The 20,217-nt window shown below is 60.4% G+C and overlaps 1 protein-coding gene across 5 annotated transcripts in view; it reads left to right on the top strand.

Moving 5' to 3' along the window:
• TBC1D22A (TBC1 domain family member 22A) overlaps positions 1–20,217 on the top strand; it is a 282,503-nt gene that overhangs the window by 183,499 nt on the left and 78,787 nt on the right. For 4 of the 5 annotated variants that reach the window (XM_040490522.1, XM_040490520.1, XM_040490523.1 and 1 more), the window contains one exon: positions 8,062–8,189. The exons of the other annotated variant lie outside the window; for it this stretch is intronic. In XM_040490522.1, coding sequence (XP_040346456.1) covers positions 8,062–8,189 — 128 coding nt within the window. The remainder of the gene's footprint in view (positions 1–8,061; positions 8,190–20,217) is intronic. 5 annotated transcript variants of the gene reach the window in all.

Raw genomic sequence — 20,217 nt, 5'->3', positions numbered from 1 at the left:
AGCACTATACTTGCAGCGGTGGTTTTATTGTGGAGGGTAAGGTCAAGAACCACGGAATGAGCTTGGGGAAGGTCCCCGTGGAGTCACGGAAGCTCGGCTGGGGCTGGGCGTCCAGAGCGTATTGGGTCTCCCCATAGTGCTACCCACCGGATCACGGGCCCCGTGTAGACGCAATCTCCAGCTCCCGTCTTCTCCCCATCGTCTGGCTGCTGAGGGTCCCACTCAGTCCCCATCCCGACGCTGCCGAGGGGTGCCCTCACCAGAACCCCTCTCGTTAGCATAACAGGGACACCCGGCCCTGGGGGGAGTCCGAGGACTTAGAGCCTCCCTCCCGGGAAGGGGGCGGGAGCCAGTCCGCCCCTTCTCATTACGGAACACGGAGGCTTCCCTGACCAGGCGCGCGGTCCAGTCTGTGAGACGCGGCGCGCCTGTAGTGTGTGACGTTAGAGAGGCGCCCTTGGGAGCCCGGCTTCGTTCGTTCTCGTTGGCCTTCCGTGTGCTCCCCGTTGCTCGTGGAGGATGAAGAAGGTGTAGAATGGTCACCCCGTGGGGTGGGACCCGCTGGGATCCCGGGTTCTTGGCACCGGATGGGCCGGGGTTGCGTTTTCTCTCTTTACCCCATCAGCACGTGCCTAAGATGGGTGTTAAATGGTCTAAATAAATCTCAGTTCCCGTCAACTTCCATTCCAGTTTCTGAGGCAAAAAGTGGCCCTTATCGGAGTGCGGCAGCGTGCGCTCAGAAGGAGGATGGTTGCCCGGCAAAGCACGCCGTGTGCGCTAATACTGGTCGGCTGCCATTGGGGTCAGGTGCCCTCACCACGTCCCCCTTGTGCACCTGTGCCGCAGGGCTGGCTCGGGTGTGCCCTTCCTGGCATCCCATCCCCCGCCTCTGGCCACACACGGGGCGACGGCAGCCGCTGTGCCGGCACCTTCCCTGAGAGAGTGCCGTGAGGGAGCGGGCCGTCTGGAGGAGAACCTCGGGGCGCTGAGAGAGAGCCTTCAAGAACTTTCCAGAAGCTGACTGGGATTTGAACCCAGGCTCTCCTGACTGTAAGCCTGAGATCTTAGCACTCTTCTTAGTGTCTGGCTGAGGCTCACCTGCCGCCCAAGGGAGAGAACAGGCCAGCAGCCCAGGCTCCGGCCACAGCCTCCTCACTGCCCCTGCCGTGGGGCTGCAGGACTGTCTGCCTGCAGGGACTTGCTAGGGAGTGTCCTGTGCTTGCAGGGAGGATTGTAGGTCCCGGGTCCCACTCTGTTCCCTCGCTTGCCCCGTCTGCCCACCCCACCCCCTTCCAGCTCACACCCTCTTCGGGGCACCTCTGTGGGTGTCTGTAGCGGGGAGCCCTGGGCCTCTCCTTCATGGACGTGGCCCGTCCAGGCCCACCCCTGCTGCCCTCTGCCTCAGCCCCTTCCTCTTGGCCGAGCCCCCGGACCCCTGCACAGCAAGGCCTGGGTCCTGTGGCCCGTGGATGCGGCCGGGCACTGCCTCTGTAGCAAACCGGGAGGGTGGTGAGCCAAGGGACTTCTTGGCTGCAAAGAGGCCCATGTTCACTGCCAGGTGGCTCTCGTTTTGTTCTCTCTCTCTCTTTTTTTTTAATCTGTTTAACTGATGGAGAATTGAAATCTTCCCCCCAGATCAAAGCCTCTTCATGCCTTGCCCGGCAGAAGCGTGATGTATTCATGTCTGTTCTCAGCTTTGCGGAGGGGTTTTGAACGGTTTTCTTTGTCAGGTATCTAAGTGTGAGCAATTATGCTCACTCTTTGGGCAAATAAACCTAAGTAGTGTCTGCCCTGCATAAACAGTATGTGTTTTTTATGCCAAGTCAATGGGATACGTGTTTTTTTTTTCCTCTTTAGCATAAATCCTGGAACACAATGCGTTTGCATAACTTATTTTTATTTTTAATCAAGAAGGCAAGATGTTTCAGTAGAATTTCCAGTCTGTAGATCTGCTGTTTCAAGTGCTGAGGAAAGTGTCCCGCAAACACCGTGGTGGCCTCCCTGCATGTCGCTATGACAGGTACCTTCCTGGTGACTTTACAACAATCGCAGTGCCCTGGCCTGCCATGGAGGGTTTTATGAAGAAAACGTTTTCAACCTGAAAGATGACAATAATTACATCTGCCTGCTCATTCATTATATGTACACTCTTATTTCCAGTGAAATGGAAAATTTCAAATTCAGAATTATTGCTAACCAAATTACCTTTATCAGTGACAGAGCATCTGCTCACAATTACTTATAAAATAGGAAAAATGAAGCTTTTCAGCATATGCATTTGCAGCCCTGACGTATATAAATTGAAAGCAATGCGGAGAGTTTAGTTGTCCATTTTTTAGCACCATCCAGCCAGGAGGCGGCCCCCGCCAGGAGTCCCACGCGTGCAAGCGGGTTTGGGGACCGTGGTGGGCCCACTTTGTCACCCTCCGTGACGCGCTTCCCGAGAACCACCCCTGCATGAGCAACGTCTCGTCGGCGGGCCGGGTGCTCCTGCCGTGGGGCCTCACGTAGGCCATGCCTGGGGGTCACGACCCCCCAGAGCTCCAGGGGCTTTGCCTTTCCAGCTCCTGTTGGGAGCGCCGAGGCCTCCACCCGGCAGAGAGGAGGCCGGGCACTCCTGGGCATGCGGGGTCAGTTATTCTGACAACTGCAACAGACAACTGTCAGATTCCAGGTTGAATTTATTTTGTGTCTCTCCTCCAAGCTGCTGAGCTCTCAGAGGTGAGGACGCAGGTCTCGTCTGCCCTGCTTCCTCTTCCACACAGCCTGGGTATGTGGGCGGGGCGGGGGGGTACATTTTCCCTGAAAGAGCTGATGGATGAGGAGCTTTTGTTCTGGAAGGACTTTGCATCTTTGTGGGGTTAGCCAGGTGGCGGCAGGTTTCTGGCTGTTCCCGTGGCCCGTGCTTTCCCAGATGGGCCGGTCGTGCTCTGTAGAGAGCAGTGGCTGTGCCCCCGGTGCTGGTACCCGGGGACACAGGGCGAGTCCCTGCACCCATCTGGCAGCGTGGGGCTGCTGCAGGACGTGGGGTGGGGCAGTCCTGAGTCCTGTCTCCGGCCCTCTGCTCCTTGCCCGCATCCGTGGGCACCACCCAGCCGGCCTCTGCGCACTCGTCCCCGGGTCAGGGTCCTGTGGGCCTGGCCCCTTCAGGAAGGGCACTGGTCAGCACTGTCTGGCTGCGATGGGCTCCTCTGGGCCAAGCCTGAGACCGGGCCCGCCGCTGTCTGCGTCTTGTGGGGAGGGGGAGGAGGACTTACCTGCAGGTGGGGCCCCAGGAGGAACTCACTGTGGAAGAGAAAGGGTTAATTGTTACTGTTTACTTAGGTTACGTCAGTGATAGGTGTTCTGCAAATATGAGTTTAGTTTTCCAAATCTGTTCGCTTGCCAGGTCACATTAAAAAGGTGTCCCCTGCCTTCTGGGCACGCTTTTAGAGCTGTTTCCCGAGTTTGTAAACTGGTGACCTTGTCCTTCGGCATGCTGGGTGTGCCACGGCAGAGCATGGGCCTGGCTGCGGAGGCCGGGGCTGTTCTGCCCTCGCTGTCGTGGGCGGCTTGCTTCCCCAGCTTCTGTCCTGTCCGCGTCTCCCGCGGGTCTCCAGCTGTGGCCATTGCTGCCCCTCATCGCCGGGCCTCGCTCCGTGTGCACACGTGGACCCAGACAAGGTCCCCGTCCTACAGGAGGCCAGGGTCCGGGGCAAGACCCGCTGGTGGTACCCCGGGGAGAGCGTGGTGACGACCCCTCATCGGTGCCCGGGGCTGGATGGCCCCTCCGTGGACAAACCACTGTGTTACTGGGCAGGAGCAGAGGACGCGAGGCAGTGTCCGAGCGTGTGGTGACCCGTCAAAACATAACGTGAATCCGCGTTACCGAACTCGGAGTCGGCATACCTTCCTGACTTTTAACACGTGACCACCGCACTGCTGTGTTTGCTGGGGTTTGGGCTGTGCCGTGCCCGCAAGGGTGGCTTGACAGGGGCAGGTGGGCCGGCCGCCACGTGTCGGGTGTCCCCAGGCTGCCGATCGGCTGCGTTGCGGGGCTCTGTCCCGTGCCCGTGGACGAGGCGCTGGCCATGTCCCTGTAGAGTGGCAGGCTGCAGTGGCCAGTGGGACCAGGAGCCACCAGGCGCCTGTCCCCGGAGCGTCTCTGGGCCGGCCTCCCTCCTTCTGGGCCATTTCCAGGCAGCGGTTGTGTCTGCCCAGCCTACTCTCCACGCTGCCAGCTGCACACGCGGGGAGGTGACACCACTCTGTCTGTGTGGACAAGGCGTCTTCGGTAAGATCGCAAGTTTTCTAAACTGCTGGGTTTTCAAGTAGTTATCATATTTGACTTTCACAGTGACCAGAGCGCCCGCGTCAGTGCCCCAGGCCGCGGCAGAGACTGGCCGTCAGCTGGCGCCCTGGGGTAACAGCAAAGGTCGGGCCTGGATGGAGGGGCCGCTGGGGGCCCTTAGAACTCTCCAGAAGCTTAGTTCTGTAGCTGCTGAGAACTGTAGGTTAGAAGTCATTCTTCAGTTCTTTAAAAAGAGTAGTGTCCTGTCACGTCTCGAAAACGCTCCTTGGCACCGTGGCATGAGGAGCAGAGGCAGAGAAGGAAGACTGCAGGTTGGGGCTTTGTCCATCGTGGTCAGTCACGTTTTCCCCCCGCACTCACGGTTCCTTCACTCACTCGATCATCTGACAGACACAGAGGGCGCTTGGGGACAGCACCTGCCCTGGAGTGGGCATGTGCCCTGAGCAGTGAAGCCCCAGACGGCACGAGAAATGTTCTCCTCGGGGTGTTTGTAGCACCAGGAAGGGGGGGGGGGGGGCGGGCCTCAGAGAACTCTCCAGGTGCTGGGCACGTGAATAGCGCTGCACTGGGCAGGGACGGGGTGGGTGGCAGGAGGAGGGCGGTGGCATGAGCGACACGGGGTGGCCAGGTGTCGTCGGGCAGCGTCCTGGCATCAAGTGCTCCTGAGCTGACAGCCCGGGAGACGGTTACCCCTTCCCGTCAGCGGGCCCGTCTCAGTGACAAGCTGTGACTCCGTTCTGCCAGGGAGGCCCCGCCATGGACCGTTTGCTGGCCGCGTCACCTCCCCCAGAGCAAGTGGACACTTCTCTCTGGGAGTGAAATGAAGTTTGTGTAAAACCAGCCGTATCTAATAAGACCCAAGTTGATTAGAAGAACACAGTTAGGTAGACCGCAGTGTGGCACCTGTGCGTTGCACCTGCCCTGCCCCGTGGGGGGACTTCTGCAACCTGGACCCCGTGCGAGAGGCTGAAGTCCTGTCCCTCTGAGCCTCGGGGCCCCTGGGAGGGGTTCTTCTGGAAAGCTGACGAGGACAGCTTCCCAGATCCCACCTGGGAGGTTCTGGTGGAGAAAGTTGGGAAGGGTCTGAGCACCTGTGTTCTAACAGCCACGGAGGTGAGGGTGACGTCCAGCTGTGCGGGGGCCGCGGAGGTCACCCCTGCTGCACTTAGGGGTCCGGCCAACCTGCCTCTGAGCTCCTCAACTGCCTCCCCTCCTGGGCTCACCAAGTGCCCAGGACGGGGGGACGGGCCTTGTCTGTGGGTCAGCGGGCTCCGAAAATGGAGCTCCCAGGGGCCTAGTGCAAAGAAGACAGTTCACTGAAAGCTTAGATTTTATGCTAAAACTAATGATGATGATCGACTTTATTTCATAATGCTTATTTGTTTGTTTTACTGGGGAGAATAGCCTTGGAAATTTCTCAGGGGATCTGTTCTTACTCCCCTGACCCGGCCCCTACTGCCTGGCTCCCTGGCCCATGTTCCGTTCCACCTCCGTGTCCACAGAAGTGCCCTTCTCAGGCTTCCGAGAGGGAGGGTGGGTGGGGCCAGTCGTGGGGCGATGCGGACTTCCCATGAGCTTGCCTGGGCTCGTGCTGGGACCTCTTCAGAGAGCAAACCAGCCCCTTCCCTGCCACGTGAACTGCCCTCCAGGGGGAGGAGCCCCGTCTGCAGGAGCCGAATACTGCGGGGAGAGGGTGCCAGCCGCCGGAGCCCCCATGCCCGGGCCTGCCCTCTCTGCCCGCTTCCTGGCCTCGGCACCCTGGGCCCGTGCCTGCCCTGTGCGGTGCGCAGAGCCCTCGGTCCCTACATCTGTCCCTGTAAAGGCAGTACGTGGTGTGCTGGGGGCCTGTGCAGTCTTCCCACTGCCTCCCTCGGCCTCCTCCCTGGCACCTTGCTCCCAGTGGGCTGCAAGGGCTCGGGGGTGAGCCTGTGTGGTTCTTACCAGCCCCGTGCAATTAGTCACTGTCCGGTTGTGACCGCTCTCACAGCGTGCCTCCGGGTCTGCTCCACTGCGTGCCCCAGCGCTTCCCCCACACCCGGCCGCAGGAGTCCCTCCTGCCTGCCGCATCCGACACCCAGGCGAGTTTGTTGCGCTCAGCTGGGACGGTGCTGGTTTGGGATGGGGTGTCCCAGTGGTGCCGGGGTGGGAACCGGGGCTGCCCGGAGCTTCTCTGCGGCCAGCCTTCCTCTCCTGTAAGTGGGCGCACCTCCCCACCAGGCACTCACACTTCAGCCGGAGTCACTGCCTGTGCGATGCAGAGGCTCTCAGGACAGGGTCTTCTCACCCTCCTGTCCCCTCCTTTTTTAATTTTCTTTAGTTTATTTATTTTGAGAGAGAAAGCAAGCACGAGCGGGGAGGGGCAGAGAGAATACCAAGCAGGCTCCGCACTGTCAGTGTGGAGCCTGATGTGGGGCTTGAACTCACAAACCACGAGCTCGTGTCCTGAGCTGAAATCAAGAGTCAGATGCTTACCTGACTGAGCTCCCCAGGCACCCTCTCCCTTGTCCCCTCCTTTTTGCCTGGTGGTTAGGAAAGCCTTTTCTCTGCAGTATTGCAGGTTACCAGGAACATGAGTAAAGACAAACCAGTAAGCAACAAAACACGAACACTTGTTTATTTGCCAGTTCTGGAACTTTCTTTGGGAGGACTGGAAACCTTGTCAACTTTTTACAGGGTCACTTCTCAAGGCTGGTCACAGGGGGAGGTAAGCCCCAGAGAGAAAGAACTTGCATATAACTCAGGAGCTCAAAAGGTGCGTGCAGAGAGAGCGCCTTTAGCAGTACTCGGTGGGCCCTGATCGAGAGCAGAGTCAGCGTGGGAGGGTCTCCCTGTTCCCAGCCAGGACCCATTAGGTGGTACTTGGCTGTTTTAGGAAACAGCACAGGTACTTCCCAGGCCCCTCAGGGTGGAGCTTTTCGGGGCAGAATGTTGGGAAGCAGCAAGGTCACTGTGACCCCAGGGCCTTTGCTTCTCGCAGTGACACCACCAGAATTCAGGGGCCAGGGAGCTTCACGGAGCTCTGGAGCCTGTCCCGCAGGCTGCTGACCACTCGGCAGAGATGTCCGCTGACCACTGGGCAGCACAGGGGACCAAGGCTGCAGAGCAGGATGGGAGGAGCCATTCGTGGCCGGTGGGAGCTCGTGCGTCAGGGAAGGGATGGTTGGTAAAACCTCATCCTTCTGAGAGGCCAGCTGTCTGGAGTCCAGGCCAGCTGTCTGGAGTCTGGAATCCAGACGCACTGGCCTAGAGCCAGGCCCGTGTCCTGCTGGCCCCCTCTCTGGCCGGGTCCCGGAGCAGGTGGGGCATTTGCCTGGGACAAGCTTGAGGTGGTTTTGGGAGCCGGCGGGCTCGCCGTCTCTCTGTCCGAGTCCCTCCTGGGACCGTAGCCCGGGTGTGGTGGACTCGCCCTGGCTGGAGAAAGCGCTCACCTCGTGCCCCAGAGCGTCTGCTGACCTCTCACAGCAGTTTCTCCTCCACTGGGGGGCGTGGTCCTGCCCCTCTTACTGGGGGTGGGGCACCTGCTGCATGGCTCCCAGGGGGCCCAGCAGCAGGGGACCCGGGAGCAGGGGACTCGGGAGTGGTCCTCGCCGGTGTCCTCGTGCCACTGCGGCTGCCACCGCTCACTTTCCCGGAGCAAGAGTCCATCTAAATGGCTTCCTGGCTCCCTGGGGACGAGGCCCGGGTGTCTGGCGGTTGGGGGGGGTGGCTCTGAGGTGGACCCCAGGGGGCTCTCGGCTGACGGCCTCGGGGCCTGTGTTTGTCTCGTGCAGAGCAAGTGCACCGGCACCTGGAGCAGCACGAGGTGCGTTACCTGCAGTTCGCCTTCCGCTGGATGAACAACCTGCTGATGAGGGAGGTGCCCCTCCACTGCACCATCCGCCTGTGGGACACCTACCAGGTGAGCTGTCCTGTGCGCGCCCGCCCGCCTCCCCCCACTGCGCTCCGCCGGGGCCTGTGAGCTGCACCTGCCCTTGCCCTCTCGGCATCTGCTCGGTGAAAGGCGGTCTTTTGAAAGTCCGTCCCTGGCGTCTTGTCGTCTGAGTCGACGTAAAACCGGGAAGAACTTGCCGTAGTTCAGTTTGTAGCTGAACTTCATTCCGACCGCGCGGTGACTGCATCCCTGGGGCTCGCGAGCGCTTACCTTGGGTCCAGATCCCGGGGTTCCGGCGGGCTCTGTGCCTGAGCCGCAGCAGCTGGGAATGATCACACTCAGGACTCACGTGTGGTCTCCGTTTTGAGTTTACTCATAATAAAGTTTTTTTAAAAAAATCACTGACAGAGTCAGTGCAATATGAAATTTTCTCCTCTCCACCGATTTTGATGGAACTCGTTTCTTCAGGAGATTGAGTTTTCTGGAACAAACCACCTTTGTTCCCTCGAGTATCCCCTTGCTTATTCTAGCACCTTTTCATCTTGTTGGAGATGTTTGCCGAAGCCGAGGCCGCGCCGCGGGGCTCACACGCCCGCTGTTCGTCATCACTGCAGATGGCAGGAGCCTTACGTGACCGGGAGCGGGGTCCGCGGAGGCCGGTTTCTTCACCGAGAGGCAGGGTGTTTGCTGCCGTGGGCGACAGCCCTCCGCGGGCCCTAGACCGGTGGGGGGGTGGTGTACCTTCGGAGACCGGGAAGGGAGCTCCCCACGGTGGCTGCTTTGCGGGCAGCGTCAGTCCCGGCCGGTGGGCTGGGCTCCGCCGAGGGAGCCTCGTCTGTGGACATCCGTGACCGTGTGGGCAGGAGGCAGGAGGCCTTAGAGCTTGTCCTGCCCTCCACTCCCCTTCCCTCCATCGAAGGGGCCTTGGTGTGGACCGTGCGTTCTTCCTGTGGGGTCGGAGCCCCCGTGCCTGCCGCCGTCCTACTCTGAGCCTGCGGTCACGGGAGTCCTCAGAGTTCTGTTCCTGACGGTGGTCCTTGTGCCCCACGCAGGGCCCGTGACCGTCTTGTGGTTCTGAAGCCCAGCATTTGGACTTGGCCATCCTTTCTTGCCGCTCGCGTATTCTGGTGATGCTCACTACGGAATTTAGGACCACTCAGCCGCTTGTGTGCAGATGCCCCACTTTGGTTTTACTTTTCTGGGGACCCGGCAATTACAGAGTTTCTGGCCACCGACATTTGCTGGGACATAAAGCCTTCCTTGGGCTGTTTGGTTAAAGTGGCCATCAGTCTGGTGCTATTAACTGGGTCTCAGCAGCATCACAGGAAACAAACTTAATATCCCGTGACTTGGGAACGCTCTCCATTTGTGATGGGTTAGGCTGTTGAAGACCCTGCCTCTTCATTAAACACCAGGTTCCTTGTAATACTGTCCCCATTACGGATAAATTAGGTATGAAGTCAATTGTGTTTTGAGGAGCCAGGAAATGGATCTGCGCGTCCGTGGTCCTGCGCCACCTCGCTAAAACTCCTAATAGGTATTAAAACTTTAAGCACAGTTGTGGCATCTTTATTGAGTTAATTTTCCTGAAATTAAATTTTGTCATGAATTGACTCATTTGTACCGTGGACTCATTCTTGAACTGACAGTACCCTGGTCATAAACCTTTTCATATCTTAAAAATTGGGGATATTTCTATTTTACAGGCCCAAGTAACCATGAAATTGTATTGCATCTTTTGGCAATGAAAATACATAGTAATCACGGGATGGCGTTCGGGCGATCACTCTCCCCTAAACTGGGGTGTTTACTAGCTGGGCCATTAGAGTAGCTCTTTAACCCTCACGAGGGAGCGTGAAGGCCTCCGGTGTCGTGTGTCAGTGGAGGGTCTGGAGACACCTGCTCTGTCCAGGCTCCCAGCTAGGAAGTGGCATGAATGTGAATGAGGTCAGCACAGGCGTGAAAACAGGCATTTAAACAGCACAGACGATCCAGAGCCGGCCGTGCCAAAGGGAGGTGGCCCCCGGGCCCCTGCCCCCCGGGCACGTTGCACGTTGTTGGAAACGGTGCTGGTGCAGGTGGCTGTGGCCGGAGGGGGCAGCGGCCTCCCGGAGAGCCCCGGCCGTGGGAGCGGGTTGCTGGACCTCTGGTACTCGGCCGCCAGCTTTGCCTCTGGCTCCCCAGCCCCGGACGGTGGAAGGGAGGCGTCCCGCCCTTCCCGCGGTGCTTGGATGCTGATGACTCGGATGAGAGAGGCCTTCGCCCTCGGTCTGTAGCCGCGGAGGGGAGGTGGTCAGTCCCTAACCCGTTGGGGCCAACGATCTGCCAGGCTGCCCCCTTGTTTTGTTCAGTCTTCTCTCTGACTTCCTTCTCTTCCCCAAGCCAACCCCTTGGTCTGCGCCTGCCAGGAGGCACGTCGGCTTTGCTGTCTGGGACGAGGGCAGACTCAGAGCTGGTGGGGGTGGGGGTCGTGGGGGCGGGGGTCCCCATTCTGACAGCTCCCGCACCGTTCTGCTGCGACTTGACAGTGATGTCGGGAGCTCGGCGTCCTCCCGCGGACTGCAGGGCTGGGGCGGGGCTGGTGTGCCAGAGAGGGAGGACGAGCTCGCACCCCACCGGGTGGGGCCGAAGCTGGAGCAGGCTCCCCAACAGAGTACGAAACTCGAAACCTAAAATCAGGCCTGAGTCCCTGATGACGTAAGACAGACTCGTGAGTAAATGAGCCAAGAGACAAGTCTCCGACGCAGAGGATTCCAAACACGTCCGCAGATACCGGGCCCTGGAGTTGCTGGGGCCGAACCCCCTCCCTCCGCGTGGGCTGCGCACACGGGCTCCCGCCCGGAGGGCAGGGTGGACGGGGGTGGGGGTGGGGGAGCCTCAGCCAGGTGACCGAGGCGGACACCTCGGGGATCAGTCAGGCCGACCGACGGCAGGCGCCCTGATGGGGCGGGACGAGGAGGGCCCTTCACCCGTGGGCTTCCTCCCGAACCCTGGACCCCAGTCCAACCCCGAGCAAAACGTCAGACGGATCCTGAGTCAGGTTCTGCAGGGTTCCCGACCGGTACGCCTCAAGCCGGTCAACATCAAGGAAACCAAGGGAAGTTGGGAAACTGGCGTCAGCCCGGAGAAGCCCGAAAAGGCAGGATCCCTGCACACGACGTGTCCCGGATGGGATGGGATCCTCGGACAGCAAAAGGCACGAAGTAAAGAAGGAAACTGAGTGGAACATACACTCGACTTAACCGCCGCGGACCCGCACGGGCTCTCTGACGCCAACAGCTGTACCAGACGGTTGTGAGATGCTGGGTGCAGGTTGCCTGTCCCGTCCTCACCGTTCTGTGCCATCCCTGGGCACCTCCCGGCTTCCTGCAGCTCCAGAGGTCCTGCCCGGCCTCCTCGTGTGACCTGACACCTCCCTGGGGGACACCCTCCAGAGGGGGCTGTCGCCGCCGCAACCGGCCACTGCCGACAGGCCACGGCACGTGTCCGTTCTCTCCGTGGTGGATGACCCAAGTCGGAGAGCAGGGTGTCTGCACAGGTGGCTCCCGTGCGAGCTGCCGTCCTGGTTCACGGGTGGTGGCCTGCGCACCCCGTCCTCACGTGGGGAGAGCGCTCTCTGGCCTGTCTTCCTCTTGGTAGGGGTGCCAGATTAGCAGATCAGGGCCCCCTGTGGCCTCCTTAACCGTACTCGCTGTGCAGAGGCCCTGTGTCTAAGCCCTGTCCCGCCGCGGGTTGGGGGCCTACAACCTGTGAATTTGGGGGAACACAGTTCAGTGCGTAAGGTGCCTCTTGGGGGGTTATCTGGAGCACCCCGGGTGGACGCCTGTCATGTGACCGGGATTACCGCCGTCCCCCTGCCGGACTGCCCCTGTGGGGCTGCAGCCTTGGGGCTGGGCCCCCACCGCTCACTCCACTGTGGGCCTGGGCCCTCCCTGCGTTAAACCTCCGGGGTGGATGGGTTGGTTCTTGGCAAGAAAGCCGCTCAGCTGTGCTTCCCTAGAGCTCTCAACTTGGGGGACCCTCCCTGGTAGAGGGGCCTCAAACGATGCTTCCCTGGCACACTGGACGTTCCAGCTGCGCCGCCACCCCTGGCTTGTTCCCGTCTCCCCTCGGGGCTGCTCCAGGCAGGATGTGTGCAGCACCCCGGCTCTGGGCCCCCCTCGCTCACCGTCTTTGGATTTCACGCACGTTCTCTGGAATTGCTCACCTGTTGGAAAATGGCACAAACGTGGCTTCTGTCTGTGACCCTGGCGGGCCGAGGACTGTGCTTGTGGCTCTGGGCCCATGGGGCGGTGCCTTCTGAGGCCCAGGCTCCCCTCAGGCCTCTCCCTGCAGTGGCAGAGTCCCGGGAGGGCACCGAGCTCGTCTGCACTCCCTCTCCACGTCCTGGGGTCACACTTTGTGTCGGGAGACTTGTGGGAGCTCCTCCTCTGGCAGGTCCTGGGACAGGAGCTGCCATTGTGCCCTAGCCTGGCTGCCCCTCCTCCCGAGATCCGTGGAGGGGATGTGCCCTGTGGGCTGTCGGCCAGAGTCCCTGAGCCCCAAGACACAGTCTGGGGTGAGCTGCTCCCACGCATCTGCCGGGCTCATGCACCTCCCTGTGAGCACGGTGTCCACCACAGGGGACCTTGCCGGGGACGAGACGGGCCCAGAGCAGTTGGCAAAGGCTGGTTTCCCCAAGGGCGGAGACCAGAGTGGAGTTTCCAGCGTGGCATTCTTGTGTACTAAATGACTTTCTGATGTGCTTTAGCTTTCCGGGGTCTCGTGGCTCCATACGAATTTTAGGATTGTTTTCGGTTTCTGTGAAAATATCATGGGAATTTTGATGGGGAGTGCAGCGAATCTGTGGATGGCTTTGGGTTGTGTGGGCCTTTTCAGGGTGTTAACTGCCCAGTGCAGGAGCATGGGGCCCTTCCCATTTGTGTCATCCTCGGTTTCTTCAACCAGCGTTTTACAGTTTTCAGTCTTTCGCTCCTAAGTATTTCATTCTTTCTGCGGCCCTTGTGCATGGGACCGTTTTCTTAATTTCTCGTTCTGATAGCTCATTGTTAGGGTAGAGAAACGCATCTGATTTTCATAGGTTGACACTTAACTTGCAACTTGGCTCAATTTGTTTATCCAAAGGAAATGAGACCAGTGTCTCCAAGGGATCTGTGCACCCCCACGTTCACTGCAGCATCATTCTCAGTAATTGTTCTCAATAACCCGACGTGGGTGATCACGTGCATACAGGTGCAGGAGCCTGGCCCCGGTGGCGAGGAGTGGGGAGGGAGGCGCAGGGAGAGGGGTGCAGGGAGGGGAAACCCTGGTGTGCACAGGGCCAGTGGGAGGGATTCCGGAGCAATGCGTCCAGTAGAAGGTTCTGGGATGATGGAAGTACCCGGTGGGATCACCTCTAGACATAGTGGCTCACTCAACTCTTGGAAAATGTGACCGAGGAACGGAATTTTTAGTTTTAATTTCTCTAAGTTTAAATCGAATAGGCCCACACAGTGAGTGGCTGCCTTATGTGGGGTGCAGCTCTGGGAAGGGGGGCAGGGTCAGTAGGGCATCGTGGGGAGCGGGCAGCTCCACCTGGAAGGCCCGTGGGCACTGGGTCAGTGGAATGCTGCCCGTCGATGGCTGTGGACAGGTGCACTCGGGGTGGGGTGGGCTGACCTCAGCTTGTGTCGAGGTGACCTTCCCATCTTCCGAGTGGTGTGGCTGTGCAGGTGTGGGAAGGGGGTGGGAGGCAGTGGGCAAGGCTCACTGGGTGGTGGGGACTCCCCCTGCCACGGGCTGGGGTCCTTTCCTCCCTGACGTCCCGCGAGGCCGATTCAGAAGCGAGTGTGCCGCCTGGGTGTGTCCTGGAAGGAGGAACCCCACAGCTGGGGTCGAAGGGCTGGGTCCCCGGGGGACATCGGGGCTCTGGCTGGTCCTCGGGGAGTGACCCTGGGGAGTGACCACTGCGGAGCCGGCCCTCGGGCCGAGGGTGTGTTCCGGTGAATGCCGCTTTCCACCCGCCGGCCCCAGCACCGCCCAGTCTCGTGGGCAAGTGTGCGTGGCTCGGGGAATGGCTCCTCTCCTGCACTGAGGCCGGAGCCGGCTTTGGTAGATGGGACTGGTGCCGAGGGAGCCATCGGGGGCCTTACGCTTCCCACAACCTACTGATTTTGTTCAAGTCAAGGAAAAACCTCCTGTCAGGTGAGTGTTGCAAGATGACTTCGTTTAGCTTAAGGCATTTACTAAATTCCTTCCTCGTGGTACCCGAGGCCACCTGAATTCTAAGTAGGACAGCCTCCACTGCCCACACGCCCAGGGGCGTCTTCAGTCACGCTCTTCACGGGGCTGGTGGCAAATCACGCGCGAGGAACCGCGGGGTCTCTCCAGGCTTCAGATCCGGTCACTTGCGTGCTGTCAGCCTTAGGTCGCGACCTCCTGAGGCAGGGCCACCACACACAGCCGCTCAGAGCAGGCCGTGCCGGTGCTCGAGGCCCAGGCCCCCAGGCGCCCAGGGCACACGTGTTCAGGGAAGCGGCACGACCGGGTCCTAGGGTGTTTTTAATGCCGATAAAGCACCCAGTGGCCCACCTGCGGCCAAATGGACCTGGGTCCTTCCGGGAAAATATCTGTATGGACGTGTCACGTGGGCCCCCGGCTCTGGCAGAACGGCCTCTCTCCCGAGCGCAGCTCTACCCTTGTGGCCTTGGGCAGGTTGCTTCCCGAAGCGCGTGTTGCGAGATCGCCATGGGGATCCGATGAAACATTTCCAGCCGGGGGTCGGTAGGGCGTCAGTCTGTGTTTGGGCCTTGGGGTCTCAGAATTAGGGGACCAAGGCCCCACCTCCCTTCACCGTGAGCCGCGGTTGGGCACCTGCCTCCTGCAGACTCGCTCGTGCCCCAGTGCCCAGCATGGCGCCACGGCGAGAGCGGGGCCCAGGTCGGCGTCACTCAGGCAGTGCGTGGCCGGAGCCGTGCCCAGGAGCCAGGCCCTCTGCAGCTCGCCGAGCCACGGGGCGGGAGGGGGTTACGAAGGGACGTTGGCCCGAAACCCTGTGGTAGGGGAGTGGCGTGTGAGCCCCCGGGTTCCGTGGGCCGGCCGTGCCGGCTCGGGCAGCGGGGGAGGGTTGGGGCCCCCGCCTGCCCACTGCTGCGAGGGGCCGCCCCAGCGCCCGGACGCTCCCGGATACGCGTCCTGAGGTGGCTCTGATCAGGACACTGCCAGGTTTGCTCCTGGGACATCCTCAGGGCAGTCGGCCCTTTTGCCTCATTTGAGGTGAAATCTTTCCAGCGTTTTGGTTTTCTGCCGCGTGGCTTGTGCAGTCCTCGCGGACCCTGGAGAAGGCGCATCGGAGACGGTGAGGGGCAGGGCCTCCCTGAGCTCCAGAGGACGTGCCCGCATCTCTGGGGAGGAGCTCGACCTTGCACCTGATGGGTGCCCCCTGCCTCATCCAGTCAGCTGATGTTTGCTGAGCACCCGCCCTGGGCCTGGCCCTGTTCTCAGCCCTGGGGACACAGTGATGGAAGAGACGGGCCCTGACCTCAGGGAGCCCGCATCCCAGGGAGAGAGCCTGGCCTCCGGTTGTGAGACAGTCGCTAACTCACGCCTTTGCTGAAGGCGCACCAGGACGCGTGGTCCCTGGGATCGTGCAAGCCAGGATGCAGCGAGGGCATCGTGGGCCCTGAATGGGATCTGCTCCCGTGGTGAAGGCTTCTGGTAGGATGTCTCGGGGAAGGAGGAGTCCTGGGAGCCCGGGCCTGGACGGAATGAACGAGAAGCGTGTGGAGCAGGAGGGCCGCCAGGAACAAGGGCGCGTGGGCAGCGGGTGTGCAGGACGGGGGGTGTGGAGGAAGGGCCTGCTGGGTGCTGCCGTGCCGCAGGCAGGGGACAGCTGTGGCTTGGTCATGAAGGGTCACTGTGGAACCGACGGGAAGATACTGGATTTGCAAACCAGGCACTGTGTGTGATTGGCCCTCACGCCAAGGATGCGTATCTGCTGACGACCTACATCTGTCCATCTGTCCAACCACCAGTCACTCCTTCCACTCGTCCACCTTCTCCAACGTGAGCCCTTGTTTGCGTGGGGTCTGACGTGGGCCCCAGATCCATTGAGATGTCTGAGCGTCATGTCTGCCCCTAGGGGTCCGTTGCCTGGCGGGGGACACGTGCTCTGCCAGAGGTGGTGAGGTTGGGGACTTGGGGACACCTCACTCTGCCCAGGGGTATAGAGCAGGTTTCCCAGAGGACATTTCAGCAGGACTTCGAGCTGAGGACAGGGCTGGGCCCAGAGCCGGATGCCAGGAAGTGCTTGCCGATGGTAGGAGCGGATTTGGAGGCCTAAGACGTGGCTGGGCCCAGCCTGCTCTTCGGGAGGTGTGCCGGGTGTGGCCGCATCATGGTGTTTGGGTGTCGGGGCAGAGCAGAGGCCGCTGCTCTCAGCTGGGGCCACGGGCAGTGGGTGGCCAGGGTGGGGGGGCGGGTCTGGGTCCGTGGTCTCATCCACAGGCTGCTGGGCGCTCGAAGCTCTTTTCCCGGAGGGTGACTTAGCTTCTGCAGCCTGGGTTCCCGCCCGTGAAAGAGCTTGGTGCTGGTTACTGTGGCCAGTCTTCCAGCCCTGCCGTCATGAGCACCTATTACCGTGGCTGCACCTGCAGCCCCACCTGTCATGCTTGCCTGTCGAGTAACCTCTGGTCCCACCAGCCCCACCTGTGGGGAGTCCCCTTGCTGTACTGCGGGCCATCCCTTCAGGGCAGGGGTGTAGATAGCCAATTTGATGGTGCTGGGGCCTGGCACCCTCCCCCCGGGCCGTACCCTGGGTGGATGAAGCCCAGAGACCCAGAGGGAAGAGTGGGTGGGGCGGTCCAGCCGAGCGGTTTCCGGAGGGTGGGGTGGGGGGGGGGCGCGGCAGGTGGAGGCTGGGTGTGTGAGGCTGGGGCGGGCATCCCAGGGGCTGGGTCTTCAGGCTGTGGCTGCCTCAGTGATTGGTGCCCAGTTTCAGTCATGCACAGGGTTGCCCCTACACCTTTTGTCCTTTGTTCCACGGCCTGGTCTTTCTCCCAGGGGTCCTTCTGGACGTCTTCTCCCAGCCCCTTTACGAGGCTGCCTGAGCCCCTGTCCTCCAGGGTGACTGCAGCAGTGTCACTGGCCACACCTGGGGGGCAGGGGGGAGGCACACACTCTGAGGGCAGCCCCCGCAGGAGCGCCGCACTGTGGGCCAGGCGACGGCCCTTGTTGGCTCTCCTGAACCTTCCAGGGTGCCTCAGCGCCGATTCGCAGTGAGCCAGGTGGCATTGAAGCTGATGGATTGGGTTAATCTAATAAAACTGGAGAAGCAGGTCTCCTTACAACATACTTTTTCATAAGCCCATTAAGATTTGAGGTCGTAAGCTTTTCATGTCTGCCCTCCTCCGGGAGCAGGCATAGATCACTGTCAGCTGGGTGAGGATTTAGAAATGAGAATATTCAGCAAGACTGTGCTCACCGCTGATAACTTTGCGGGGAGGAGCCGGGAGAGGGTGTCTCTGCTCCTTCGGTGGCAATAAAGTCAGCGTCCTGGGGATTTGGAAGTGGTATTTAAAGAAGTATCTAGAATGTCTTTAGCGACTCAAAGACTTTCATTCTTCATATTTCAATCAGGTTGGGCTTTATCGGCTTATTCCAGGCTTGGGGACTGAGGAGACAATGTCTTCCTGCTTCAGTACTTTGCTCTGGCACAGTTGGCCACGTACGCGGGGCCCGAGTCTGCTCCACATGCTTCCCGGGAGCAAGTGGCTTTCTGGGCGGTGGCTCGGGACACCCAGCAGCTTCCACACTGTCACTGACCTGGGCAGAGAAGTTTGCTCTGTATTTTAGCCTCTGAGGGCTAACTTTCATAACAGATAAAATCTTCACTTGTGGGAGGTTACGTAAAGAGTGACCGTCGTGCATCTGCCTGGCGGCAGGCCGGACAGGGCAACTCCTTGTTGACGGCCACGCGTTCACCTCTGGAAAGTGCTGTCGCAAAGTGGCAGTCACGTCTGGAACTGGGGTGAGGGACAGTTCCTGGGGGGAGCTGGCTCCGTGGGGCCGAGTGCGTGGTGTGGGCTGGGAGAGCCCGGGCCTGCCAAGTTTGAGGAAGAACCGGGGGCTTTGCGTGACGTAGTGGGAGTCAGCAGTGTGGTGTTGCCTCCCCACCTGTCCCCCCAGGTGTCACCAGATTCCCTGGCCCCATAGACAGAGGCTTGCCGAGCACCGTGCTGCTCCGTCCTTGCTAGAGATCCGTGTGTCCTGTCCCTTCCTTTTGGGGAACCGTGGACCACCGGGTCCTAGCCGGCTGTGGAGTCATTGGGACAGGCCTCTTGGTTCTTGAGTGACCGGTCTGGACTCACACACAGGTTGACCCGGAACGCCGGTGGAATGAATGAATGAATGAATGAATGAATGACCCAGACCAGCGGGGAGGGGGCTCCCGCCTCCTGTAAAGAGTGAGGCAGGAGAAGGCGTGGCTGGGGAGGGACACCCTGGGACACAAGGGCCTGGCGTTGGCATTGTGGTCTTTGTGGTCTTTGTGGTCTTTGTGGCTGTGGATGGGGAACTGGAACGTGTGAGTAGAGCTAACAGGGCTTGGTAATCAAAATGTCCCTCTGCTGGAGCCACGGGTGACCCAGCCTTGTCCAGGCTTGAGCTCATGAGGAGGCCGAGACCAGTGACACTGGCAATCGCCGGGACCCTCCAGCCCCGAGCCTGGGTCCGCACATCCCCAGAGCAGGGCTGCTGGAGCCCCACGCAAGGTCACACCGCGGTAACAGCTTGTCACAGCCTCACTGAGCTCTGAAGGGATATGTTCGTGAATATTTTATCTGCAGTGTGACTTTAAGCAACCTGTCTGACTTCTTAGGCCTCTGGACAGAAGGTTCTGGGAAACCAGGGGCTGGAGGAAATCCACAGGGGCCTGGCTTCATCTGCCGCTCGAGGTCCTCCTGGGGCTACTGGCCAAGGGAGTGGGCAGTGTGTGTGTGTGTGTGGGGGGGGGGGTCCCCCAGCCCCATGGGACTGCCCCTTGTGCACAAGGCCATGCTGCCCTCAGTACATGCACAGCCCGAGTTCTGCCGTGCTTGGGAAGGGGACGACTGTGACATGTGAGATGCAAATAATACACTTGTGGGAACGCTCCTGAGTGTCTTAGTACCGGTGGTGTAGATCATGGTCCTTCAGGATTGCAGCACTCACTTGCGTGGGGTGTGTGCTCAGTGCCAGGGGAGAGAACACGGGAAGTGTCTGTCTCCGGGGAACCTGTGGTCCTTGGGCCACCCCGACCCTCAGCACTTAAGACGCCTCTCTTAGAGCAGAGCCGGGAGCCGGTCAGGGGGGAGGGATTCGTGCACGTCCTCATCGGAGGAGCCGTGAACTCTGTGAACCTCTCAGCCCTCTGCGAGCTGACTATACTCGGTCCTCGCCGTGGCGAGCGCGTCCTCCGCGTCTTCCACCTGCAGGGGGGCCCATCCAGGGCAGCAGGCGTCCGTCCCACATAGCCTAGCTTCAGTCCCTGTTTTGTGTGGAGGACGTAACAGGCCCTGCAGTTGTGACCTTGCTCCTTCATCACCCCACACCGTCGTCCTCCTTGGGGCCCAAGTCAGTTTCTACCCGAATCGGTGTCTCCCGAATTGCAATTCTGTTTGCCAAATAAATGCCCATTTGTGTCAATTTCCAGTGAGTTCTTTCTTGGCTGTCACCCTCTCTTGCAAGAGGTGCTTGGTGAGCACAGGGTGGTGGGACGAGATGGCCTCTGGCCAGTGAGGAGGTGGTACGGTGCTTTGGGGGCCCTGTCCATCCTGCCTTTCTTTCCAGCCCTGTTCCTTCTCTTCTTTGTGTTCGGAGGGGAGTGGAAAAGTGTCCTGCCTGCCATCTGTTCCAGAATCAGGCTGGCGGCCTGGGGCTGCACCAGCCCAAGCTTGCTCCCCCAAGCAGGGGGACCACAGGCAGGGCTGTTCCTCTGGGAACCAGCACACGACGCCTGGTTCCATGGCTTCGGTGGGCGTGAACTGGAGACAGGTGGCGGGGCCCTCAGTGCAGCAGTGGGCCCCCCCCCCAGGACCGT

Source organism: Herpailurus yagouaroundi, unplaced genomic scaffold (assembly GCF_014898765.1).
Source record: "Herpailurus yagouaroundi ecotype Mexico unplaced genomic scaffold, PumYag 182, whole genome shotgun sequence".
In the NCBI taxonomy this organism is placed as follows: Eukaryota; Metazoa; Chordata; class Mammalia; order Carnivora; family Felidae; genus Herpailurus; species Herpailurus yagouaroundi.
This window is presented reverse-complemented; position numbering and strand designations above follow the sequence as displayed.